Consider the following 27838-nt stretch of genomic DNA (forward strand, 5'->3'; position numbering starts at 1 on the left):
TCTGATGATAATCCTAATTTAAAGAACTGGGACTCTTCAGACAAAAACAACATTTGCCTTTGCAGAGAGTTACTAACCAAGTAATACAGTAGTCCTTATTTCACAATTAAATAAGAAGTTCAGCACATTATGCTTACAGTTACTATAAAGGGGGGGGGGGGGGGAAGTGAAAAGCTTCTCAGAATAACTGTTATTTTCTGTGATGCCATGTCCTCAAACAAGCCTCTGACACCCCTGCTTTAGGAAACACAGATGATGCTCAAGCAAATTCCATGCAAGTTTTAATCTCATTACCAGTAAGGAAACTAAATAATGAAATCCAGCATCCTCTAAAAAAGCAGCCCAAATACAATACATAGCCTTGTAGTGGCTATATTCCATATCTCCAGCTTACAAGTCAAGGGAACAAAAATATCTGGTATAACTCTCACAAGGGGACTCTCCTCCCCACAAACAAAAACAAAAAAACAAACAAACAAAAAAAAATTAACACGTATCTGCTCATTAATATGTATCTCTCCGAAAACTGATCCTCACTCCCTTACTGACAGCTTCTATTTGGGGAGGTAGGGGTGAGTAAACCAAAGGTGAATTAATTTAAAGATAAGAATTAATAGCTCATAAAAGGGAAAAAAAAAAAAAAAAAAAAAAAAAAAAGAGAGAATTCAGTGTTTGGCCAGAACGATGTGAATACAAATCCAGGATTGTGCTGGTTTTCTCTCCTTTTTTTTTTTTTTTAAACAGTATTTAACCATACCCCGAAACTGACTATAACAATCTTAACATAAGGATTCAAGTTTTCTTTTACACATACAACTCCATCATCTTATAATCTGCAAAGCAGCAGCAAGTCAGCTCTGCTGTTACTTGACTATGGACGGTACTTTACACCTGTATAAAGTACTCAAAAACACCAAACCAACCAATCAAAAAAACCCCAACTCAAAACAACCTTAAGGAGAAGAGCTACCTCCCTTACTGTTTCTTATCATCACAACAGTCCGGTATCTAAAAAAAAAAAAAAAAAGGAGCAGTGTGCAGCACCATGCAATGTTACCCCACAATGTGGGGACTGAATGAGCTGATAACACTTAGAGCAGCCCAGAATCCATTAGGATCTGGCAGGAGACCCTAAGGCTGGCGTTCAGCGTCAGCTCAGACAAGAACTGCAGTCTTCCTTCTGCCCTCATGCACTTCCTCTGGCAGATGCCTCCTGCTGTTCTTCCCAGCTGGGACACAGTAGCTCTGCCTTTCTTCCTTTGCATCATCTTCCTAGCTTATTCAGGTAACTTCTCTTTTCCTCAACTTCTTCGCTTTCTTCCTTTTGTCCCACCAACTCTCTGCTTTCTCCAACCTGAACACAGCGTTAAGAACACCTACTGGAGTGCCTCTGCAGAGGGCTTGCTATACACTACAGAGCAGAGTTGGTCTGGTAGGATGCTCCTAGAGCCCACACTCTACTCTGCGCTGTGGCTCCTGCACTTTGGCTGTTCTGGCATGGAACAGCAATGAACAGTTACTTCTGAGGAACTTGCTGCTACAACTCTGCTATGCTGTCGCAGATTTCTTGTCATCTCCTGGAGTGATGAAGGCTCACAAAGAAAAACTGACACCTTGCTCTTGTAAAGGAAGCCCAAAGCCAACCTCAGTCAAAAACACATTGCCAGATAAACTTTATTTACAAATATACAAACTTCAGAATTAGTGTGCTGAAAAGCACCAGGACCACAGGCTCCAAACACATATCATCACCTCTTAGACAAGTATTACAAGGACAATTGTTGCCAATGTTATGAACACTTCTCTCCCCCTTTTTAAAGGGAGAACACAGCGGAATATGAACTTCCTGTGGCAAGTTCTGGAGGATCTTGTATCCTCCAACATCAGACAAGCTTCTGGCTATAATAAAGTTTTGCTGTGAAGTGTCCAGAGCTCTTGGCCCAGTGCACCACTGCTTTATTCTGACAGTCCTCAACTAACAGATTCAATGATCATCAGGAATATAAACCATCCTGCCAGGGAAGCTGACATTATCTCCTCCAGATGGGAGCAGAAATGCTTTGCAAGGGACATGTAAAAAGGTGGGGGGGAAGAAAAAGTAGATCTCATCTTCCCTCCAATGACACCATGAAGCCAACAGTCTCAATATCCTCTGCTAAAATTATACTCTTCTCTTTTGCTTTTCTAGCTCTCCTTTCCATTACCAACTAATGGTGAATTTCTATCAGGGAGCCCTCATATCTATTTCCTATTCAATCCGGAAACTATCATAGTACAGTGGGATTGTACCTTCCCTCACACTTCCATTCATGTCTTCTGAACTTAATTCAGAAGCACCTCTGGTTATACAGATCAGCTTACATCACTGTCTTTAAGTCAGTTTTTCTTTGCCTCTTTTTCCTCTAGAGGCCAGGAAACCTGGATGTGGTACGGCTCTAGTTCTTCTGAAGTGACATAGTTTGGAGCATTGCCCATCAGGTCCCGTCCCCTGAAGGATTTAGGAAAAGCAATGACGTCTCGGATACTTGGAGCACCAACGATGAGAGAGATCAGCCTGTCAAGTCCTAGAAGCAAAAAACAAATTGGTGAACCACTTGAGTTATGGCCCTGTGTTACTTCTTCCAATTCAGAAAGATCAGAAAGATGTAGTAGATAATATTACTGAGCCTGAAGATAAAAGTGAAGCAAGTAAGGGGAAAAAAAAACCAATCTAAAAATAAACCAATCTTAACCACGTATCAGACAAACAGATTTGCCTGAAGACCAGAAATACCTAGCAAAATAAAGCTTTTCAATATTACACAAAGTTCTGCAACACATCAAGGACTACAAGAGAGAAAGTGCCTTTGAAAAGGCAGCATAACAAAACCAGGGAAGGTAAATAGCAGGAAGACTGAGGGCTTTAGGGTTCTGCTTAACTGCTCAAAGCTCCTGATCATCTAGTTCTGAAGGATTACAACAACTAGGAGCAATTAAAAAAGAACAAGAGCCTCTGGGTGATTAGATGGAGAGAAATCACACTGAAGGCCACAAGTTAAAATGCTACCTTTGTTATTTGTAGGTTTGGGGGGGAGGGAGTTGTTAGTTTTGACTGTTTCTTTAGTTTTGTTTTGCTTGGTGTGCAGGTTTTTTGGTTTTCCTTTTTTAAAACCAAAAAAACCCCTGACACCGAGTTAGTAAGCAAAACAGATAAGGGAGAAGCAAGACTGAAGGAGCTGGCGAATGAAGTTGCTAAACCACTGTCCATCATATTCGAAAAATCCTGGCAGTCAGGTGAAGTTCCCGATGACTGGAAGAAGGGTAATATAATCCCCACTTTCAAGAAGGGGAAGGTGGAAGACCCAGGAAACTACAGACCAGTCAGTCTCACCTCTGTGCTGGCAAAATCTTGGAACAGTTTCTCCTGGAAAACATGCTAAGGCACATGAAAAACAACGAGGTGGTTGGTGACAGCCAACATGGCTTCACTAAGGGGAAATCCTGCCTGACCAATTTGGTGGCCTTCTATGATGGAGCCACAGAACTGATGGACAGGGGCAGAGCAGTTGACGTCATCTACCTGGACTTGTGCAAAGCGTTCGACACTGTCCCGCATGACATCCTTGTCTCTAAATTGGAGAGACATCAATTTGATAGATGGACCACTCGGTGGATAAAAAACTGGCTCGACGGCTGCATGCAAAGAGTTGTGGTAAACGGCTCGATGTCCAGTTGGAAACCTGTAACGAGTGGTGTCCCTCAGGGATCGGTGTTGGGACCGGTCCTGTTCAACATCTTTGTCGGCGACACGGACAGTTGGATTGAGTGCGCCCTCAGCAAGTTTGCCGACGACACCAAGCTGTGTGGTTCGGTTGATACGCTGGAGGGAAGGGATGCCATCCAGAGGGACCTTGACACGCTTGTGAGGTGGGCCGATGCCAACCTTATGAAGTTTAACCAAGCCAAGTGTAAGGTCCTACACCTGGGTCGGGGCAATCCCAGGCACTGCTACAGGCTGGGCAGAGAAGAGATTCAGAGCAGCCCTGCAGAAAAGGACTTGGGGGTGTTGGTTGATGAGAAGCTTAACATGAGCCGGCAGTGTGCGCTTGCAGCCCAGAAAGCCAACTGTATCCTGGGCTGCATCAAAAGAAGCGTGACCAGCAGGTCAAGGGAGGTGATCCTGCCCCTCTACTCTGCTCTTGTGAGACCTCACTTGGAGTATTGTGTACAGTTCTGGTGTCCTCAACATAAAAAGGACATGGAGCTGTAGGAGCAAGTCCAGAGGAGGGCCATGAGGATGATAAGAGGGCTGGAGCACCTCCCGTATGAAGACAGGCTGAGAGAGTTGGGGCTGTTCAGCCTGGAGAAGAGAAGGCTGCGTGAAGACCTCATAGCAGCCTTCCAGTATCTGAAGGGGGTCTATAAGGATGCTGGGGAGGGACTCTTCCTTAGGGACTGTAGTGGTAGGACAAGGGGTAATGGGTTCAAACTTAAACAGGGGAAGTTTAGATTAGATATAAGGAAGAAGTTCTTTACAGTGAGGGTGGTGAAGCACTGGAATGGCTTACCCAAGGGAGTTGTGGATGCTCCATCCCTGGCGGTGTTCAAGGCCAGGCTGGACAGAGCCTTGGACCACATGGTTTAGGGCAAGGTGTCCCTGCCCATGGCAGGGGGGTTGGAAGTAGATGATCTTAAGGTCCTTTCCAACCCTTACGATTCTGTGATTCTATGATTCTATGATGCAGATGGCAAGATTGAGGCAGTGAACCAGAGCATGGAACACAAAGTACTATGCTGTCCCAGGCCTCTAGGCATGCAGTAGAGGGATCCTGCTCTGGCTGCACAGGAATGAGAATAAAGATGACCTAATCTTAATGAATACACTGTAGAACAGCAGATAAGGATCATCCTTAGAGACACCAATATATGATTTGGTCCTTGCATAAGAATTAAGTCACACTATGATGCTGGGGAGGAACACCAAAACATTCTGCACCTGGTGACAAGACCCATTTCCTTCTACAAAACAGCTACAGAGATGGAAGCACTGCATAAGCCCACACAGTGTTACCATACTGGTGTGCCAAACAGCAACACCAGGACAGCTATCTCTGTCAGAAGGAGACATGGCTTTTTCTAACCAGCATGAGGCTTGTTCCTGAAATGTAATATGCCAAAAAGTCACAAGACACCTGCATCTAGAGAGCTAGAGCACTTACCTAAAGCAATTCCTCCATGAGGTGGAGCTCCAAGCTCCAAAGCCTCAAGTAGATGGGAAAGCACCTCAGAATCCTCCTGTAAAATTACATAAGAAGCGTCACTGGACAAGCAATGCTCCTCCTACCAGCAATGTACGAGGAAGGTATGATGGAGCCATCCATCGCTCAGGGCTAGGAGCTACATTTCTTTATCTGAGAAACACACAAGTGTTTCTTTCAGAATTTGAAATGGATATTTAATCAGCCCTTTAAGTCTTCAAGAGAATGTTAGAGACATCTCTAGGTAGGTGTTACCTTCAGCACTTTCTCCAGCACAAAACGCTGTTGTTCTGCACTATGAATTCTGATGGAGCCACCTCCGACTTCGTTGCCATTCAGCACAAGGTCATAGTGCTGGCTACGGACCTGCAGAAAGACATGAACAAGCACCTTAGCAAGGCTGGGGCACAGATGGATGTAACAGCCACCTCCATCCAGATGGCAAAGACACTGGAACTGACATACTACAACACTGCCCTCAATAGTATCTTGCAGTTCAGCTACCAGTCCTATCCAAGGCATGGACTGCTGCTGACATATACAGGAACAGTACAAATCCTTTTACAAAGTTTACCAAAACATGAAGCAAAATGGGATGGGTCAGAATACAAGACTCCACCTTAAGCAACTGTTTCCCATAAATGCCTTTTGTCAGGGGCACACATGGATATTTGCCACTTGGAGTAATCTCAAAGTCATCTCTTCCAGACAGATACATACAATATGTAGTCAGTTCCATGAAACAACATCTCTTTTTCTTGACTAGCTTTCCATGACACACAGTTATAACTTTATGCCTGCTGTGTTGGCTCTTTTAGTTACCTTTGTGGGATCAGAATAGAGGAGGCTGGTATCTGAAGGATGAGGGGCAGTGAAAGGATGATGAGCAGATTCCAGTTCAGTGGGATTCTCTTCTTTTGGGAGGAAAAGGGGAAAATCCACCACCCACAGAAAGCGAAAAGCTGCAGGATCACGGAGTACCAGCCCAGCCGCCTCAAGGAGATCAGCAGTCTCCAACCGTAAGCTTCCTAAGGCAGAGCACTGCAAAAGAGAAGGGAGCGAATGACACGGGGCAATCTACTATCAGGAAAGTGGCTCTAGCACCAAACAGGGAAAGAGTGGGCCAAGGAAAGAGTGTTCCATAGAGAGATTCTATACCACAGACAGCATCAGCTGTAATGCACTGTTGCCTTAAACCCTTTTGCCTTGTATCCTGAAATATACCACCTTCCTGCTGCGGCAGCATCAAGTCCAGGGTTTGACAAAGACCAAGTAAGGAGCTGAAAAGTCCATTTTCGTCCAACCGTTCCACTTTCATAGAATTTTTCTAGAATTTTTTACAAGCTCCACACAAATGTGGATTAACTGGGGAAGCACAAGTAAGATCTGCATTTTGCAGACAGAGAAATGAAGGCACAGAAAGAATATGACAAAATTTTGACAATCAAGCAAAGCATAACACTTTGTCATAAACCAATGCCTGGAAAGCAACATCTGCTGCCAAGAATACAGAGAAGAGTATGGACAGAATCTCCTATCACTGCTGCTAATAAACAGCTGTGCTTCACTTTGTCATCTGCTTATGGGAGATGAAATTACCTAGTTGACCTTGTTTTCCAATCTCTATTTGATGCTTTAAAAAATAAGTTAAGGTGAGAGAAAAGGAGGCACTAATTTGTTCCTGTTTTATAATCCCGCTTTCACTACAGTTACAAGTTCTACCCAGAATGTGACTAAGGCAAATAAAAGCAATAGGTACATTACATGCATTATTTGTGTTGCTATAGCTCAGCTCCAAAGAAACCTAGAATTAGACTATTACCTATTTTAACAGTGAAAAGAATTAGACTAAAGTCAGATAACAAATCTATCATCAGCAACATCCAACTCACATAGCCACCCAAGAAATGCTTCCTACCACTTGCTTTTGTTCTCCAGCAGCCAGCAGTGCCACATCATCCACCTGCATGTTCAGTGCTTGGACAAGCTCTGACTGCTGCTCCTCACCAAGAAACCTTGTAAGCAGAGACTTCAAGCTTCCATCAGGCCTGCAGATAATTTCCACGATTTCCTAAAGAAAGACGAGTATGTTTAGTCCAGTGCTGCCCCCTCCCGTCTTGAAGCATCACATATTCAGGCACTGCCTCGGCTATTAAAAACTGCTCTTCTGCCTTCCTCTGCCTTCAATTGCCCTTGTACATACTTTGTCATTCACCATTTCCAATGCCTCAACAGTGTTTTGGTCTCACCTGGTTAAATTGGGATTTTGCAGATTCTTTTAGTGACTCCAAATTTTTATTTTTAAGGTATCTCTGGGGAAAAAGCAAGAGAAGACACAGTAAACACCAGCAAAGTCTATGGGAAAACCTGTCCAGGATTCAGATCTACTGACTGAGCTGTTTCCAAATTTCCCAAGCTCTTTTGTTTCTAATACAAGCTCCTATGAGGGCTGTGGAACAGGACAGGGCCCACAGCACTAGGCTGCAGCTGGGCATCTTCTCCAAGGGCTCCTTTCAGGAAGAGACCTCTCTAGGTTTTACATGAGCTGCAGTTTTCCCTCCCAGCTCATAAATCAGATACAGCTGGTCACCAGAGTCAGATCATGACAATTAATTGCCACGACACAGAAACAAGGTTATAGCACTACGCTGTTGAAGGGGAAGGCATAGCTCGATTTGGAGTAACAACAGAAGGAAACCAACTGGGCTCACTCTCACACGCAGTCAGGACCTGTGTCAAGATTTTGATTTTTTCATCTACTCTAATGTTTAGAGAGGCTCAAGATTCCAGTTTTGTTCTGCTCAAACACACACCCTAGTGCCCTCTCGTGGGAAGCCAGTAACTTGCACTTTGTACCAAAATTAAAGGAATGCCAAAAGAAATCACGGTCAGAATGTCCTATTCCCCAAACAAAACTCAGAGTTTAGTTGGAATTTTTATTTTTTCCATACTGTCCAAGCTTAAAATATAACCATATCCAGAATTAAATCTGCTTCCCTTCCAAAATACATGGCTGTGTCAAATAATCATTTACATCCATTGTGAGCCTTGGATTTGGTCTGTGACATTCTCATTATACAAGATGAGTTGTGCCCACAAATGCAGCAAAAGCAAACATAAGAAGGGCATGTAACTACCTGAACTTTCTCTCACTAGGCCAGAACAGAGCTGCACCATACCTGGCTCTATTTCAATCTCTTGCCACAGAGCATAATTTATTATTGAGATGCACATCAGAAGCAACCCTTGACAAAAGCAAGCTGAAGCCCTAGGAGGCTTCCCTATCCTCAAGAGATCTTGCAGCTCTATTATTTTCCTCCCCTTCCCAAAGGTAGTATATTCTTCCTGTCAGCTGATCACCTCCATTCCAACACCTCTCAGCCCAACCTGACATCAATTACAACCAACCCCAAGTTCGCCAATTCCCCAAAGGATACCAACACCCCAATAATAGCAAGGAACATTTCCATATCAGTAAAGGAATTCAAACTGGCATTTTATTTATTTCATATAAACCAAAAGCAGTATGTAAAAGCATCACTTACCACTCCCTGAGGAATACAAATGGCTTTGACAGTGCCATGTGGGTAACTGAGTGCATTCTGTATAAACTGAATGTCCGATCTTTGTAAAAAATCACCAATATCCACTATCTAAGAAAGGAGAGAGCACAGGAAGAAGCAGTCTGCTTCAGGGACATGAAGCAAAAATCCAGCACCTATGTCAAAGCCTCCAACACCATTCCCTGGGATATCATTTCTTTGCTCAGAGAAATCAAATGGTTCACAGAAAGAAATTAAGAGGGCCAAGCTGGAATAACCAACAGGAGGCTGAACACTGCAGAAACAGAAATGCAAGACAGGCAGAAAAACCCAAGGTTGAGATGGTGACATCTTACCACAGAGAAGGGAGCTGTAGACTGAGAAAGAAACCCCCAAAATTAATTCCTGGGGAAACATAAGATGCTTCCTTGCTTTTCAGCACTGTTCCTCTTAATACATTTGTCAATATTTTAATTTTATACTTTCATACTCTTATTTCATATAGAAAGTGTATACACACAACCACAGCTGGTTATCTTGAAAATACCCTCAGGCCATTAAAAGGCTGGAGAAGCCTATCTCATGAAGCATGCTCACCAGGAGTATGCCTTGGAGTACAGCAGGTAAAAGCACTTATGGTTACCTGTGAACTCCTTATGGGCTTCAGCTCCTAAGGCAGTCAAGATGCATTACTTCCTAACGCTATATTACCTTCAAAATAAAATTTGCTTAAAACATTTGTTTTCCACAGCCAACAAATCAAACCCTCTCTTCTCCAAGCAATTACTTGTACAAAGCAGCAACGATGTGACAAACACCTTGGGAAAACTACAGCATTAAGAACCCCAACCATCATGTATATATGATCCAAACGAAATACTAACAGAAAGGAAAAGCTGCAAGTTTCCAGTGGGCAAACCCTCACCTTCATCCCAAAACGAGTGTCTGGTTTATCAGTCCCATAGTCAGCCAGCGCCTCCTCATACGTCATGGAAGGGAAAGGAGTTGAAATGGAGCCTCTTTCCTCAGGCCAGGAATATTGCAGGAGGCCCTCTACCAGTCTTTGGATCCCAGCTTGATCTACAAATGACATCTCTATATCTATCTTAAAAGAGAAAACAAGAGGGTAGATTCCACATTAGATAGAGATTTTGCCTTTCCACTGCTACTTGCAGAAGCTCTTGACTATGAAGCTAGTATAACAAGAAACAATATACTACATGAAATTATAGCATGACTGCATTAGGCTGGGGACATGCTATGGTCTCCCTACAGCATGATGACTCAGGCAACATTCTCCCTGGAGAACTGAATGAGGTAATGATGGCAAGGACAGAAAGAGAAGCCTTGAATGAACCAGGCTAACTCTGCCTGGGATCTCAAGGCTGAGGAATGAGATGGCTGACCCAGCAGGGCAGGAAGAGATTGTATCATCAAGCACAATCACTGCTGCGACAAAATTCCCACATCTAATCATCTAATGTAATGGGACCAGTCAGCCAAGGACAGCAGCCACTCTATATACAGCCCTTTGAAGCTAGTATGGGACATGTCTGTGAAGCATGCAGCAAGCAACATTCTACCCCCCACCCAAGAAGTACAAGAGCTAACAGAAATTAAGCCTTCAGAAGGGAAGAAGCTATTTGGGTCAAGGAGGAAGGTGAAAGGCAGTGTGAGTCGGTTACCTGAGTGAATTCAGGCTGCCTGTCAGGTCGTGAACCTTCATCTCGGTAGCAGCGAGCAACCTGAAAGTACCTGCAATAGTACTTTTACTTAGATAACAATTTAAGTACCCTAAATTAAATTGTGGCTACAGAATTGATCATAATGTAAAGAAGAAGGGGGTGGGGGCAGGGAGAGAGCTCAATTCCTCTGTTCCCTTTGCAGCAGAGGATCATAGCCCTGATTGTTCCCATCCCCTCAAAGGCATGAAATTTTGTGTGGAAGCAACTCTACCAGCAGCTGTATCGATCTCCAACCACATCTTCCAGATGCATGTGGAGGCTGCCTCCCAACAGGGACATACACAATCCCTTTTCCCAGGTTCCGCTCCAAACCTAGACTCCACTATCAGCCATGCGAAATTCACTCATGTTCAGGACCTGGTCTGCAGTTCACTGTGTGAACAACTGTCTCCCTCTCCTTCAATTCTATTTGGAGAAACGAGACAAATTAAAAGCTTTGTACTCATACACCCCGAGAGCATGCTCTCCTTTTCTCAGTCATGCTCAGCTGCCCAGCTTCATCTCAATTAGTTCTACAAGTTACTCTTGGAGAGGCTTTTATCACACACTAGTTTTTCTGCTCTTCAGGCAGACTGTGCTTCAGATCAGGTTTCCATTTAAAACAACCCAGGTTTCAACCTTCAAACAGGATACATTTCCTCTTACTGGGAGGTGCTATTGCTGAGTGGGGAGGCAAAGGGCATGGTCTGCCTGAAAAATCTGAAGTGATTAAGGATTCCTCTTCAAACCACAAAACCCTTGGCTGTAGGTTTTTGGGGAAGTATCTAAAACCTCAGACCAAAGCAAGCAAACCCTGGATGGGATACGTGGAGAACAGGAATCCAAGAAACAATTACCTGTCCAGGCCTCCAACCATGAGGAGCTGCTTGAACTGCTGAGGACTCTGTGGCAGAGAGTAGAACTTGCCCGCTTCCCTTGAGGGTACGAGGAATTCTTTTGCTCCCTAACATCAGAAAGAAAAGCTTACACAGTTCAGCAAATAAATGGCCTCAATTCCTGACAGAGAGCACAGACCAGAAGCGCAAGGGGAAAGGACTTATTTTCCCAATTATGAAATCCCACTTGTGAGGAAATGGCTGTTTGTACATTACACTCAAATCTGTTAGCCAGCTTGGTCCAAATATCCCAAAGGAGGATTCTCCATCTTTTGCTCTAAGACACTAATGCGTAACAGTACACCATCCAAGGCAGGAGGTTAAATGCAAGAACTCCAAGTATTAGCTGCATCAACAATTCCTGGACTACGGTTCTCTGTGATTATTTTTTAAATGGAAGAAAGGAATATAGACTCAGAAATTGAGTAGTGCCACTGCAGTAAACTACTAGTTAAGAGAAAATTGCTGGGGAAAGAGTGCTTAGAGGAAGTTTTTTGGTTTTGCCAAATAATAATCTACCTGTCGCAGGACAGGACTTGCATTCAACATGCGCTCTACAAGATAGATGCTTTATTCATCTGAAGGTTCAAAATTAAGACCAAGGATATCACCTCTTCCCTTTCACACCCTCTACGTTTTAAAGGATCCATGTACCATATCAGAAATTTGCACGAGCTGTTACTTAGTGAGGAAATAGCAATGAAGGCCGAGTGGCAATTGACAATAATTCGGCTGAACTGCCTATGGAATTGCAGGAGGCTAAAATGCTTTACTAACAGAATACATACCCCTGGAGTTCTTTTAAAGAGCGTTGGAGTTTCTATGTCCACAAACCCTGAGGAATAAACACACGCTTCAGACACAGAATATGCAGAAATCAGGGAGAACTAGCATGACACAGACTAGGCTAGAGTAGGGTTAGTCAGCAAAACAGGTAATCTAGCACACCATGTAGCCTCTCCAAAATCTACAGATTTCACTGCTTCCAGGAATAACTTGTGTAGTAACAGATTTAAAGGCTCGGAGCTACCCTGATGTCCTGCCAGAACTGTTAATCAGAGGACTCCATATAGGCTGAAACATTATTAGTTCTCTATTTCGAACTAGATTTTCCACAAAGGGCTTCCTGATCTTAAGGCAAACAGAAGCCCTATGAGAAACTCATCCCTTTGACATGCCTCAAGTTGGCTGACCAAAAGGGGGAAACTATCTGCAAAAGGCCTTTTCTCACTGGATATAGCTCATTTGAAATAACTGGTTTGTAGCACACCAAGAGATTTCAACATACTTGTTCTTCAGGTCTGGCAACATCTCTAAAGACCACACTGCAAGCAGACATATCCTTCCTCCTTACTAAGTAGGACCAGTTGGAGTAGCAAGTTGATTGGCAACCTCTCTCAGCAACAGGAAACAGAAGAAGGGAGAGCCAAAACATTTTTTTGCTGCACATTGTTCTTCAAGCACTTTTCTTACCATGGAGGTTACACAGATATTCCCGCATCTTCATCACGACGCGTGATCTCAGCCTCAGGTTATACTGTAACTGGAAGCTACGCAAGTCCAAGTAGCGATACTGCATCCGTAAGGCCTCTGATTTCTGAGGATAAGAGATAATTAGGATTAAGAGACAAAATTCAAATTGCACCTCAAATGAAGCTGCTCCTGAAGCCACAGAAGGAGGACGCAAAAAAACAATGCTGCTCTATTACCAGAGCCTACCTATGACCCACAACCTACAAATATGAAACTAAGAGTGTTCCCATGCATGACAATTACTAAAAAAGACATCATCTGCCTAAAAAAAAAAAAAAAGAAAAAGAAAAAAGACATTTACTGTGATGAAAGCTGCTTCAGTAAAGTTGAATACACTTTAGAATTTCAGCCCTCCTTATTCTCAGTCCACTGCAACAGCATGTAGCACCTCCTTGCGATTTTTAAGCAGAGGAGTGGTATCATGCACAGATCTACAGGAACAACTAAATGGTGAAACATCCTTATTACAGACAGGAAATCTAAAGTAGTGCAGATGATGGGAATTGTCCAGGACCCATAATATGGAAGGAACAGGACCCAGTTCTCCCAATCCCAACACCTGTGTATCAGCCACAGTTTCAATGGCAAAGAGAATATCTTCAGTTAACAGCGATGCCACTCCTCACCATAGAGCCTGTACTAAAACTAACCTCTTGTAAGACTGTACTTACAAAGAAAGTCTGCCAGACTAACTACTCGTCCAGGCAAGACTAACCACCCTTGCCTTAAAACACAGCAGTGCACTGGCAGGTTCTGTTTCACACTCAAAAAAGCTAGCATAGTCTGATTTCTTTTACTCTTCCCTTTATCATCTGTTCTTACAGTGATATTTGAACACCTTATGCACTGGAATCATTCAAGCCTTGTTTTCTGCTTAACTTTAATTAGAAATACATCCTCACAGCTAACAAGCAGCACTCCCATTTTAAATACCATCCTTCCCCCAGGGCAGAGCTGGGATAATCAGAAGCAGCTCAGAAGCTTTGCCATCATGCTGGGCAAATTCCTAATTTATTGAAAAGCCACCACTTTGGAGAAAAGCAAACAAAAAAACCCAAAGAAACAAACATGAATACCTTGATGAAATCCTTGACTTCAAAAGGTAGCTTCTTGCAGGGATTTAGGATCTCTGCAGTCTCTGCCTTCACTTCAATATCGCCTGTTGGCATTTTCTGGAGCAAAAAGACAAGCAAAAAAATTAGATTCAAAACTTAAGGAAAACAATTGGACAAAGGTATTTCACAGATGGAGGGGGGGGAGATGGCGGGGACAGCAAAACACCCATGTGATGTGATTATCCTCCCTGCCTTCTAACACAACGTTAACTCAGAGAACTTCTCTCAAGGACAGATTTCTCCTGGATTTCCCAACTCTTACAAAAAACACAAGTCGCCTCACCAAAGACAGCATGCTCTTTCCCAGTAGCATACTGATCTCTACAAGAAATATATTTACTTTGCCTTCTTCTTGAAGGACATTCTGCTTCAACGAAACCACGCAGAACACATTTTAGCGTGCATTAGCAGCATCACCATCAGACCTTAATACACGTCAAATAAGATAACTTGTGAGGAACTTCTTGGAACTTCTAGTTCTGAATACCAGTTCTCAGAACTAGTCTTCTTAGATCCCATGGGAGAACAGACAGCTTCTCCCACTTAGCACTGTGCCACATCAAAGTTCACTTGATCCTACAGAACTCTGTTTACCAGGGGAAAGTATATACCACCTTCCAATAAAATCATAAATGATTAAAAGAAATAAAAGCATTGCTTAAAGCCTGCATTCTTTATGCACATCTGTAAGTGGTCAGAGCAAAATAAAAAAAGTTATAGTCATAAATCCAGGTTCTCTTTTTAAGCCTGCCAGTGACAGGATACATACAAACCTGACAGATTAACCTACAGCTGATTACAGTGAGAGCTGAGGAATGCGCAACATTTTGAAAAGTATTTAACCTCTGTTTCCTACACAACAAGAAAAGCAAAATCTATTCGGAGTGGAAAGCAGGTCATGGCATGCTGTGGAACTTATGATGGATGACAACACTTATTTTCAAGAAAAAGAAATTCTCCAACACGCTTTGAAAGCCTGAAGAGTCTAGCCATTACTCTTCCAAAGGTCTGGAACAGAATTTAATTTGTGGGTATCTGTACTGTACTTTGAGGTTTTCCTAAGTTCAATGTCATAGCAGTTATCTCACCTCACATTATATGAGGATAGGCTGTCATGCAGAAACCATGGCAAAGCCATGACACAAAACCCACCATAATTCTATTGACCAGTGCTCTTTTCCACAAGGAATAAAAACCCTCAGTGTCCCCAGCATCCTCACCGGATTCTCCTGCCCTGGGGGTCGAGGTGTCACAATTCCAGTCACTCGAACAACAGACTCCACTGGGGCATTAGACAAGAGATTTTTCACATGGGAATGTGCCTGCAAGGAGATGACAATGTCTCACAGAAACTCAAACAGGACAAACACACCATGTTCAAGGGCCTCATTTCTTAACAGCCCATTTGATTCCAGGATCATTCCTCATAAGCCAGAGGAAAGAGCATTGATGTTTCCATTACTATCTCAGATCAGGGCTCTCATAACACATAAACCTACTTGTGAGTCACATCACCCAGTCTGACAAAGTACTTCATTCTGTACTCTCTGTCTGCTGGACCCATGCTATCAAAGGAAAAGTAAAAATAAGAGAGACACTCATATTTTGGTAGCACTTACCTCATCTTGTGGAATGATGACCTGGATCAGTCCCTGGAAATCCCTCAAAATCATAAACAGGCCTTGTCTGATCCATGAAAAACACAAAAGGAAAACCAGGTTTTTTCAAGAATGCAGCAGCCTTCTGCTTTTTAAGCCAAAGCACATGGCAACTAGCTACTTTCTGCACCTCGTGACTAATCTCAAAGCACTTCCAAGCAATGTACATATAAATACTTTTCCCCCACCTGAATCTGAACTGAACAATTTATTTTAGATTTTGCCCAACCACAGACAAACATGTGCAAACAACCAGGAGAGGAAGGATTTTAACTTGAACATTAATCCATGTAGAGCAGGGATTCTGAACATGTGCAATTTCCTGCTGGGAAACATCACATTTAGATAAGCAACAAAACTAAAATTCACATGGATACAAAAACAAATAAAAAATCTCCAACCACAAAATAAGAACACTGGTCCCGTTAAAAGTTTCATGATAACAGTCCACACTCCTAGACCCAGAATCATAAATCTTGAACTCTTCAGCTGCAGTAGAGACAACTACCACTGTACTTAACCCATCAAGAAGCTGCTAAATGCTCTGCCTGTCTTTAAAAGCAAGAGTGCAACAACTGCATTGCAATAATCCTAACTGTTTCCTGGAACTCCATGCTGTATGCAGACATGCTTTTCACCCAACATTCACAAAACATTCAACTTCATTAAGGAGTGATTATATCATACCACCTATAGCAAACTATTGCAATTAACATTTCACCAGCTGCTTTTCTTAAAAGCTTCATTACCTTTTCTTAATATTTCTTTTCTTTAAGCAAAGCTTGCATTATTTAAATATGCATCATTAGATGCTGCAGTTGAAGAGACAAACATCACTTGCTTAAAATTTAAGGATGTTATATAAAAGATGTTATTTACTCACAGCTGTTAGAATTGCTATAAATATGCTATTACTTGTTTTCTCCCCTATACAACACGGGTAATACTATTTAACTGTTTTAAAGCGCTGTAATGAGGATCAATTAAGATTTGTATTAAACTCTGAAATCTTAAATACTGATCTGGCACAGTTCTCAACTGGTTTACTCACTTCAGAAGCAACTACTGCAGGATATGAAAAGACAGGACTTCCAGCCACTCCAGCCAATAAGCCAGCATCATCAGGGGCCCAACTTAAATGCCTCTATGCCAATGCATGTCACATGGGGAACAAGCAGGAGGAGTTAGAGGTGTGCATACACCTGAAGGGTTACAATCTCACTGGCATCACGGAGATGTGGTGGGACACCTCCTCTGACTGGAGTGTTGGAATGGAAGGATACAGGCCCTTCAGGAAAGGCAGGCTGGGGAAATGAGGAGGCAGTGCCACATCAGTGACTGTCAATGACCAGCTGGAGCGCTTGGAGCTCTGCCTGGGGATGGATGAGGAGCCAGTTGAGAGCTTATTGGTCAGGATTAAAGGGAGGCCAGGGACAGCGGAGAGTACAGTGTCTGCTACAGGCCCCCCAACCTGGAAGACAAAGTGGATGAGGCCCTCTATAGACAGATAGATGCCACCTCATGTTCATCAGCCCTGGTTCTCATGGGGGACTTTAACTACCCCAGTATCTCCTGAAGGGACAACATAGCAGGGCACAATCAATCCTGGAGGTTTCTGGAACATGTTGACAATAACTTCCTTCTCCAAGCAATGGAGGGAACGAACAAGGAGAGTGGCAATGCTGGACCTTGTCCTCACCAACAGGGAGGGGCTCATGGGGAATGTGAAGCTTGAGGGCAGCCTTGGCTGCACTGACTACGAAATGGTGGAGTTTGAGATCCTTAGGGCAGCGAGGAGGGCGCGCAGCAAGCTCGCTACCCTGGACTTCAGGAGAGCAGACTTCAGCTTCTTGAGGGATCTGCTTGGAGGAGTACCATGGGATAAAGCCCTGGAGGGAAAAGGGGTCCAAGAAAGCTGGTTAATATTCAAGGATCAACTCCTTCAAGCACAGGAGCAATGCATCCCAACAAAGAGGATGCCAGGCAAGACCACCAGGAGGCCTGTGTGGATGAAGAAGTAGCTCCTGAACAAACCCCAGAAAAAAAAAAAAAAGGAGGCTTACAGAGGGTGGCAGCAAGAATGGGTAGCCTGGGCAGAACATAGTCAGAGCAGCCATGGATCAGGTTAGGAAAGCTAAAGCCCCGACACAACTGAATCTGGCCAACGACATTAAGGGCAACAAGAAAAACTTCTACAGGTACACTGGGGATAAAAGGAAGACAAGGGAAAACATGAGTCCCCTCCAGAACGAAATGGGAGACCTTCCCAGGGGTGCTGGTTGATGAAAAGCTAAACATGAGCCAGCAGTGTGCGCTCACAGCCCAGAAACCAACTGTGTGCTGGACTGCATCAAAAGGAGCATGACCAGCAGGTCGAGGGAGGGGATTCTGCCCCTCTACTTTGCTCTCATCAGACCCCACCTGCAGTACTGCATCCAGCTCTGGAGTCCTCAGTACAGGAAAGATATGGACCTGTTGGAGAGGTCCATTTTTTGGCCCCAGAGGAGGGCCAAAAAATTATCAGAGTGATGGAACACCTCTCCTGTGAAGACAGGCTGAGTTGGGCTTGTTCAGCTGGGAGAAGAGAAGGCTCAGAGCAGACTTTGTAACAGCCTTTGAGTACCTGAACAGGGCATACAACAAAACTGGAGAGGGGCTTTTTACAAGGGCATGTAGTGATAGGACAACAGGGAATAGCTTTAAGATGAAAAAGGGGGGATTTAGATGAGACATTAGGAAGAAGTTATTCACTATGAGAGCTGTGAGACACTGGAACAGGTTGCCCAGAGAAGCTGTTGATGCTCCATCCCTGGCAGTGTTCAAGGCTAGGCTGGATGGGGCTTTGGGCCATATGGTCTAGTGGAAGGTGTCCCTGCCCATGGCAGGGGGGTTGGAACTAGATGATCTTTAAGGTCCCTTCCAACCCAAACCATTCTACGATTCTATAGCCTGAAGCATAAAAAGAAGTGTTTGAATCCAGACCTAGAGCACATACTGAATGTGGCAAACAAGCATCTCCATTTTCATCTTGGTTTGCATTTACCTTTGATACTGAATCCATCCATACAGTGTGACCTCTTGTCCCACATGAGCAGAACGTAGCTCTCCACAAGTGTTTGTCCGAATGACAAAACTATTGAAGTCTTGAATAAAAATAGTAAAACCTTTTGTGGCTTTTGCAGACAAGCAAGACAAAGCAGTGACAGTTTTGCTCCCCAATCCAAATACCGTTTAGATGTACACAAAGAAGTTATTTCATATATCCCCAATAGGACTACTGTAAGGCATCAGGACATATGATATGAAATTATTCTAAACAAGTTTTTAAGAGGAATTATTTATATGTCTCAATCAAACTTTCACAAAGAAATCTGAACACAGTCTTGCTGCAAACGGTTGCCCTAAAAATTTCAGGGGCAAAAGAAGGGAAAGCTACAGATCAGTCCTGAGGCATGCTGACAATTCCATACAGAAATCTAGAAAATACAGCAGAAAGAGGGCTTGACAAACCAAGACTGAAACATACATACACCAACCATGTGGGTGCAAGTTGAAGTTTCCTGCCTACAACTGCTGGTAAAGGGCCTGAACCTACAGAAGCCTTTCCACAGACCCACGTGCCTGGCATCACAACTTATAAAACCAAGCACACCATTTACAGAATATTCAAGAGATTCAGCTCACAAGGAAAAATTTGAAAGAAACTATTATCTAAATATATATGTAATTATATGAACTAATCTCGCTTGCTACATCACAGGCTTTATAGTTAAAAGATTAAAATAGAGGGTACAAAGATTTCGTTTCCAACTGTTTCATTAGGCCTTCAGCTACCCTTGTTTACAGATACTGTGCTACATAAGACAGAGGGTCAAAAAATAAAGTGAAAGCTCAAAAAAAAAAAAAAAAGATAAACTGGTCTTGGTATACTTTAAATCATAATTCACTGAGAGAAACCAAAGGTTAAATAAAAACATGATTTAGAGAAGACATTTAAAAAGTGATCCAAGTGTGCCTTTACCTAACTGTGCAGACTACCCTGACCTGGGTCCCAGGGACAAAGCGATACCTAAAACCCAGAAGAGACGGTGGGGATAAAACAAGCGCTTGTGTCTCACCTGGAGCCGCCGGCGCTGAGGCAGAGGCCGAGGCCGCCCTGCGCAGAGCCCGCCCGCAGCCCGGCCGGGCCAGCCCTGGCAGCGCCCTGGGCAGCAGCCAGGATAGTGCCATCATACAGCTGCACCTGAACCACACACAAGAGGGGACAGTCACAAGCACAGGAAGGAAAGCTCCAGCCCCCCAGCTTCAGCCTCTCCGCTCAGGGGAGCCCTGCGCCGGAGCCCCATGTCCCAGGGAGGAGGCTGGGGCACCGGCGGGGAGCAGAGCCCCTCCAGCCAGGACCGGGAGCGGCCCAGCTGCAGGAGGCAGACCGCCTCATGGTAAGGCCTACTGCCCCCAGCTCACCAAGGAAGGCCTCCTCGCCCCCAGGCGCCGCAAAGGAGCTGGGCCGAAGAAGACCGAACCCTCCCCCACTTCCGCCCGCCACAAATATGGCGACCCGGACGGCGGCCCGCCCAGCGCGTCCGCGGGGCTGACGGGAAGGGAGTTCAAACGGCGCCCGGCGGGGAGCAGCGCTGCAGCCTCTACTGGCCATGGAGTCGGTGGATGGGGCAACGCGGTCGCTGCCCAGTATCAGGCGGCTGTCACGGGGGCTGCCGTTTGGGCGAGCGCGTGGACGGTTCGGGCTCAGCCCCAGTGGTCGGCTGCTTCTGCCGGTAGGGACGGGTGGTGGGTGCGGTGGGGCCTACTTGTCCTCTCGGCCCCCTGGCGGGCTCCTTTCGCCGCTGTTCCCCGCGTATGTGGGACTCGTCTCAGTGCTGCCTCCTCCCGCTCAGCACTGCTCCAGCGGCGCTGCCAGGCGCGAAACCTGCCCTTGGTCGGGCACAGAGACTGCGAGCGGCGGTGGGCCATGCGGGCGGGGGGTCCCCCTGGAAGCCCAGACTGAGGAAGCTGTTCCTCATTGCTGCGGGGGGTAATATTTTAACTTTTTTTCTTTTTTTTTTTTCTTCAGAGAAACGCAGATTCCCAGACAACAGCGTTTCTACTGCGCAAGCACTGGGCCTTATACAGCGTGACTCCTCTGTATAAGTTCTCTAGCGCTCATCTGAAGGCTTACGCTAAACTGTTGAGTGCATTTATCGCTGCCGAGAAGCAGAAGGGGCTGGCGGTGGAAGTAGGGGTTGAGCTCGACATCAAAGTGGCTGTCACCAGCCTTCCAGACCTGAAAGGTAGTGACCAAGACGAGGATGCAATTCTCGTGCAGGTAAGGAGTCTTCCTGGCAGTTTTTGTTATTTTACTTGAGAATAGCATTTCAAAAGTTGCTTTTGCTGTCATAAAATGCGCTCTCAAAAAAAAAAAAAAAAAAAAACCAAAAACCACACAACTAAACACTAGCTGTGTTGTAGTGTCTGTTGCAATTTAATATAAGTGAGCCTGGTCCATTTTTAACTGGAACACAAGCAATGCAATTTTGAGTTTAAACGTTTTTATACGATCAGACTACAAGGAGCAATCCTGGTCTATTTTTTTAGTGAGCAGTCAATTAACTGCAAGAACTCTGTTTATTTAGCTTCCTGGATAAAGTTGGCATAATTCTACCTCCTGGCCATAGCTCAAGTCTAATTAATATTTCTGAAATGCTTTGCCTCAAGTGAAAGATGCTTTTGAAATGCCAAGTTCAGTATGGCAATGGTCAGTATGTACCATGGTTTGGCTCTTCTGAATTAAGCAGCATAAACTTGGATCTCAGGATCATTCCTAATGAAGTGCTTTTACTGCTATTTTCAACAGAGTTGCACACATCTTTTAGGGATGTAACAGACTGAATAACTGTATGAGCTTTGCAGAAAATAATGTTGTATGTGAGGTTCTTGAGACAAAAAAGTTGTACCATGCTTGAGATTATAAAACAAACAAAAATTGGCTAAAGAAAGTCTAACTTGCTTTGTAGCATTCAAATGCTTCTTTTCCCCATCCCAGCTTTCTTTAAGATCACAAGCTTACCAAAAAAAGTCAGAAGAGAAACTGGTATGGTCGGGCTGGTTCTGCTCTGTGTATGGAGATGATCTTTCCAAGAACATGCCAGAGGACTTCACTTGTTTACCGGTTTTTCTTGCTAATGGGGCAGAGAGTTACACGTCCATTGTTGGAAGTTGGTTTCAGAAGACTTTTGACTGCTGCTTCCACCGTTTAGCCATCAGCCCTCTCAGTCTCAGTTGGATGGCAGCTATGTGGACTAGATGCAAGGTAGACAAAACTGCATCTGCCATGGAACTTGTTTTCTCTGTCCCCCATCTGCCCCAGCCTCTGGATATTTTATATGCCATTCATCCAGAGGATGCAAAAGCTCTGTGGGACACAGTCCAAAAAACGCCAGGAGAGATAACTCAAGAAGAGGTGAATGTCTTTATGGATTGCCTTTACTCTCACTTCCACAGACACTTTAAGATCCACTTGTCATCTACAAAACTGGTGAAAGTTTCTACAGCAATTGCCTCAGCACACTGTGATGGGATTATAAAGGTGAGGTTTAAAGTAGCACATTGTCCTAACTAATGTGCAACAAATAAAATAGCTGTACCTCTCTAGAAATGCCTTACTCTTAAAAAATGAAGGTTTCATGTTTCTTGTGCATAATTTCCTTTAAGAAATTGTTAAGCCCTCAGGTTTTATTAGTCATAATTGGTTCTGGAGTTGGGGCTATCAATACAGTATTTTACTGCTGTATTGAAATAGAAGCTACTAACCCTAGTCTTGAGCCAGAAATAGGTGTATTAGCTGTGGTATATCAACAGGAAAATTTCTTTGCCCATTGCCCAAAACTTAAGCTTAAAAAGATCCCAAACTTAATAAAAAAACTTTAAGAAAAAAAAATTACTAGCTTCCAGTATTGCAGTAATTAAGACAGGTAAAAAGATAAATATAATTAACCTGCTATATTAAAATAACTGGTGTGTGGGTGAGCCAAAAGACAACATAATTTTAAGAGTGAAAATGTTTTGCTTAAAACCACTTATAACCCTTTTCATAAAGATGCATTTGTCTTCCTATAGAGGTATCTATAATGTCTTTTAAAATCATGGAGGATTAATCCTTCCTGAAGTTTCTTCAATCTGAGTTAAAGAACAATTTGTGTAAATGCAATTGCTTAAATTTAGTCTATGACGCTCTGTCCTTATTGTTCTGGGTACAGAGGGAATGGTAGAGGCTGTAACTGGGACCCCCCTCATGCACCTCTTTCCTGGAGCATGAGTTCATCAAATGAAAGATGATAAACTTTGCTTAACAATTTTGGCCTTCAGCAGAACTGCAAAAGCTAAATGTTAGTGGTACATTGCTTTTTTTTATCTGCAGCAGTTTAAAAGTGGCTGAAACATCTTTTGCAGTTAAGTAAGCACAAATGGTATTCAACTGAATAGGCTTTCTGAAGAAGGGTTCTCTTTGGGAATGTCTGTGGTGCAAACTCAGTTTGGGCTCTTCCATAATGAGGATATATTTGGTATGGAAAATAGGGGTGTTCAAGGAAACAGCAACCTCTTTCCTGATCTTCCTAAAGAAGGGAGGTAGCTGAAGGAGCAGAAGTGCTAGGATTCTCAGCTTCTGAAAAAACTGGAGTAGAAGCAGGACATTTCTTAAGATATCCTGCTTCACATGGGACAGGAGCAGAAGACAGGGCTCTGAAAGGAGCAGCATGTAGGCATGTGTATCTTATCCAGGGTCAAAACAGTAACAAAGGTACTGTACAAATAACAGAGAAGCTGACTAGTCACATGGAACATGGGGTAGTTGGTTTTCAACCATTTAAGGGTGTGGAAATCTGGCAAGTGCAATTTTCTTTTACATGCCTTTTTTTTTTCTTTCTTTCAGTTTCTACAAAGCCAATATGTAATTGAAGTGCTGATGCTACTGACAGAACTAGCAATCTCTCAGATAGAGTGAGAGTCATTTCAGCAAATCATGCTAAAGAGGCTACTGCTGGAAGATGTATGCTGAGAAACCAAGTAGAAACTCACTCCTGCAGCATCTTCTTTCCTTTCATGCTGGCTGTCCAAAATTGAACTCCTAAGTCCTGCACTTGCCTCTAGCTGTAATTCAGTGTCATGTACAGTAAAGACAAGCAGACATTTCTGCCCTAAAGAAGGGCTACAGTACAAACTACTAATAGCTTCTTAAGCACCTTTGTTTTTATCATAGTCATTCTGTTCATTTATGTGTAGGTATCAGCCGGGGCTAGGAGATAAACTTTGCAAATTCTTGGATGCAACTTGCTGACAGGTACTTCTGTTGTTTCAAATAGCAAGTTGGTTTTCACTTAAGTAGATAGCCTAAGCTATACAGACCTTAATCTTAGCTCAACTAGGACTACTCTTGGGCCAATCTAACTGCACTCAAACACCCCAGAGAAAGGGTGCATGCTCTACAACCCAGGGCAGAAAAATCCAGGTTTCTAACTTCCTTTCTAGCTTGCTAAGAACAGTTGGTAATGGTCATAAAGTATTCATCTGTGTCCTGTTGGGCTAAGTTGAACAGCATGAGACTGACAACTGCCTTTTGTGTCCAGCCTGTTGGTTCTCTTAGATGAGTTAATACATCAGAAATTAAGGGCTGTGGATAAACTAGATATTGACTGTGCTTTGCCTGATGGTTGTTGTCTTGGATGTAATCTTGTAGGTCCCAGAGCTCTTGGGGTTGGAGCTATGGGTGCTAAAACTTTATACTAGATCTCTCCCTTCTACAGCACTTAGGAGTTCAGTTAGTGGACAGTGCCTGGTCATAGCTTAAACAAGCAAAAAGTAAGTAGAGTAAATATATGTCAAGTGTTATAATTTTGTATTACAGTACTAAATAATATTTGCCATCTTTTACCAACAGATCGGTCTTGAGCTAAGTAAAGACCAGATATGCTTGCTTAAATATATACTTGTAGGGTGCTTACCTGATTTAACTACCCATTGTTGCCTATTAAATAATTCTGTGAGCAGCAAAATTTAAAGTCTAGTTTCTTATTACAAGTGAATTGTATACCTTCACACTTGTGCAGCATCTCTGAGGTGTGATGAGTTTGTGCTGTGACATTCTCCCTAAACAGGGCCACAAGTTTCCCTTCTTTGCCCAACCACATAATTTTAGGATTTGTCAGCTGTCACTAAAAACATTCTTCATTCTTCTCCCCACACACTAAGATGAACCAGCCATGCAAACATGTAACTACCTAATGTGACATAATTGCATACCTAGTTCCTAACCTACTTTAGCTAATTCTGGAAATAGATTATTAAAAGAAACATGCACTTGGTTTTAGTTTTTGTTTACTAGTTGAAGATGGATTATTTTTGCTTGTAAAGGTTGCAGTCTGCCAAGTGCTAACTCTTACCCTGATAGAAGCAGCTAAGCAATTTCCTGAAGGTCTTGACAGCACAGCAGCTATTTAAACTATCGCTTCTGGTGCTTTAGTTTCCTTTTATGAAACATCTTAGACAAAGTTTGCTATCTTGATTCAGAGGAACACTGGCTAAAGCAGTAGGAGGTCTGACATAACTGGTACCTGTATTTGATTTGAAAACAGGACTGTTGCAGCCATGGCTTAGTTTTAAATCTAATGCTCAGCTCTTTCCAACAAATTTGCATAGATCTCTAAAAAACTAAATTCCATATAGCCTCTTTTAACTAGTCCTTTGCCTTAAGAACACAGTCTAATAAGCATGTGAATTTCCAGTGGAGTGCATATATCAACTATGGCCGTACTCAGCTTTCAAGACCAATGTTTTGCTGTGTATGCGTGCGTCTGCTACAGCCTAGCTGTAAGGTAGCGCTGGAATGAAAAGCTACTTTCTCCAAAGCTACTTTGGAGAAAATTGGAGTATAGCCCTCATTGGTAACTGCAGTAAAGTGACCAGAGCTAGATTCAGCCAGGTAGTACAGCTGCTTTCTTTGAGAAAAAGCTGTTTTTGAATGATGTGCTTCTAAGCAATTGAGGGTAGCAATAAACAGCAAAGTTTTAAGCCAGTTTTACTTGGACTGGTACCTGGAAAAAACAAAACATACCAAAAAAAACCCAGCATCTGTGTTCACACAAACTATACAAAAATATAGTCCAATTTCACCCAAAGGAACAAACCAAGAACAGCATAGAAGAAATTTATTAAGATAGCACTATTTATACAAGTTACTCATGCTAGAAAAAAGCATAAATGATACATGTAAACATTTGTTTACAGAATACTTGTTTTCCTTGTAAAGGTGCAAATGATCTTCATATGTAAACACAAGAATACCGACCGTTAGGGGTAAAGGGACTTTTAAAAAAAGTTTTAAATGGCCCATTTATTACTGTAGTGTAATTTTTACTATATTCAAGCACATTAAAATCTGAGTTACATGAATCAAACTATGAAGTTAAAGAACTTAAGATGTCAGCACTGCCTTTTTCATCTCAGGAATTTACAGTCCTATTACTCTTTTGAAATCAGATTTAGTAAGGTCCAAATTTTTATCAGGTGCAAAAGGTCATTCTTTCATACTAGATAGAAATTACAGTACAAATGTATCAGAACCTTTGAGTCTAGAGTTCCTCCTTCCTCTCCCCCTGGATGCCTTCACAGTCACTGAAACACGAGTTACTCATAGTGCCAGCAAACAGTCCATCCCCTCCAAACTCTTTAATGAGTCTCATACCTTTTCCTGCTCTAAACACACACAGGCAAAGTGCATAAAAATAAAAATAAAAAAAAAAATCACTAATAGAGAGGGTACCATCTCATCGTGGTCAGTGTTTTACAAGAGGAATTCTAAAGACACAGACAAGAGGCAGGAGGGCAGCTAAGATGCTGGTCTAAACTTTTTTCAGCAGCTGACCATGTGTCTGGCAATCTAGCAAGAACCCAAGAAGTGAGCATTGATCTAGGCTAGTCAGAATTAACAGATGACACCTGCATCCCAGCTTCAGACAAGAATTGATATCTAGCAGGCAATGTGAGAAGAAGGTTTTTATAAGTAAGCAACAACTAGTTGTTTCTAGGTTTACACAGGGGAGGGGAGAGACAAAAGCTGAACTTTTGTACCATACACTGTACAGTAAAAAGGCGTTAATTTGAAATCCTTTTCACTCTCACCCTTTTCGGGCACTTCACTGATTCAGTCGATAGATGAGAGTTCCAGTTCTACTTCTTGCCTCCAGCAAGACTGAAAAGATACTCAGGGCACCCATCCTCACAGCTCTCCTGTACTCTTAAGAGACCCTAAAACATACCACAAGGGTTGGAACCACAACAGCTGGCAAGACATAGCCCTGCCCTAACCGCCAGCTTATCAAAACTCAAATTGCACACGTACATATACATATGTATAAAATACATACATATATGCACACATATGTATATAAAAAGCTGGAATTATGGCTGTGAGCAGTACAAAGAAAATACATGATACAAATGAAAAAATAAATATACTCTGTGCACAGAAAAGCTTCTGTGCAAAGGTGGCACCTTGCAGGTCAAGTACTTTTTTGAAGCTCTCTGTAAATAAGGCAAAAGCAAAGTTTTCTGGATCACCTTCCTCTTTCGCCCACCACACAGCTGCCACATCCACTGCTCACACAGCAGGAGGGAAGGCAGGAAACCCTCCTCCTTGCCAGACTCCCAGTGTAGCATATAGTTTCTACATCAGCACTGTTTACGCTACAGTAACTTTTACAGTTTGGTTTATTCAAAAATGTAGACTATTTAGAAAAAATACGGACATAAGCAACACTTCTACTTTTGTCCAGTGGTTCCCTGGGGTCTGACAACGTGGTCTCCCATCGGGCACACTCTCACAGAAGTCATTTTTATGATCCCATAGAAAGAGTCACTGGCAAAGAGTTATATTGGATCTAGACTGTGCATACTAGAGCTGCAAAGAGGTCCAGTGTCAAAAAGTCTCTTCAGTTTTTCTAGGAATGAGAACCAAGGGGTCTCCCTCCCTCTTGATGCTTACCATATATGGGATTCACAGTGTGTCATTTTGATAACACCTACTCCTCCTCCCAGCCGCCGATAGTTCATCCCACCATACAACCTGCAAAGACAAGGTTTC

The 27838-nt window shown here is 43.1% G+C and overlaps 3 protein-coding genes across 10 annotated transcripts in view; 1 reads left to right on the forward strand and 2 right to left on the reverse strand.

The window, feature by feature from the left end:
* Window positions 1–1651: 1651 nt before the first annotated feature.
* Window positions 1652–20361, reverse strand: DARS2 (aspartyl-tRNA synthetase 2, mitochondrial). 2 transcript variants are annotated; one of them, XM_030495474.2, is made up of 18 exons: window positions 20170–20361; window positions 19824–19948; window positions 18749–18848; window positions 15667–15733; window positions 15268–15369; window positions 14009–14104; window positions 12873–12996; window positions 12188–12234; window positions 11361–11467; window positions 10465–10534; window positions 9705–9884; window positions 8783–8890; window positions 7487–7549; window positions 7156–7308; window positions 6060–6278; window positions 5493–5603; window positions 5199–5274; window positions 1652–2564 (listed from the first exon to the last, which is right to left on the reverse strand). In XM_030495474.2, exons 2-18 carry the CDS (start codon window positions 19936–19938, stop codon window positions 2377–2379), a joined length of 1926 nt encoding a protein of 641 aa, XP_030351334.1. In that variant the 5' UTR covers window positions 19939–19948; window positions 20170–20361; the 3' UTR covers window positions 1652–2376. The 2 variants fall into 2 exon arrangements, with proteins under 2 accessions (XP_030351334.1, XP_032776014.1); XM_032920123.1 differs by lacking the exon at window positions 7487–7549.
* CENPL (centromere protein L) lies at window positions 20290–26929 on the forward strand. Its single transcript, XM_030495488.1, has 4 exons — window positions 20290–20480; window positions 20777–21028; window positions 21746–22288; window positions 23633–26929. The coding sequence occupies exons 1-4, from the start codon at window positions 20358–20360 to the stop codon at window positions 23702–23704; spliced, it is 990 nt and encodes a 329-aa protein (XP_030351348.1). The 5' UTR covers window positions 20290–20357; the 3' UTR covers window positions 23705–26929.
* The window catches only part of KLHL20 (kelch like family member 20), a 28440-nt gene continuing 24404 nt past the window's right edge, over window positions 23803–27838 (reverse strand). For 2 of the 7 annotated variants that reach the window (XM_030495477.1, XM_030495476.1), the window contains 2 exons: window positions 27740–27820; window positions 26676–27655 (listed from right to left, as the gene is read on the reverse strand). In XM_030495477.1, the coding sequence (XP_030351337.1) occupies window positions 27625–27655; window positions 27740–27820 (112 nt within the window). In that variant the 3' untranslated portion in view covers window positions 26676–27624. Of the gene's footprint in view, window positions 25791–25889; window positions 27821–27838 lie in introns of those variants that run through there. The other 5 variants (XM_030495478.1, XM_030495479.1, XM_030495480.1 and 2 more) reach the window with 5 other exon arrangements.

This window comes from Strigops habroptila, chromosome 8, assembly GCF_004027225.2.
Source record: "Strigops habroptila isolate Jane chromosome 8, bStrHab1.2.pri, whole genome shotgun sequence".
Classification (NCBI taxonomy): Eukaryota; Metazoa; Chordata; class Aves; order Psittaciformes; family Psittacidae; genus Strigops; species Strigops habroptila.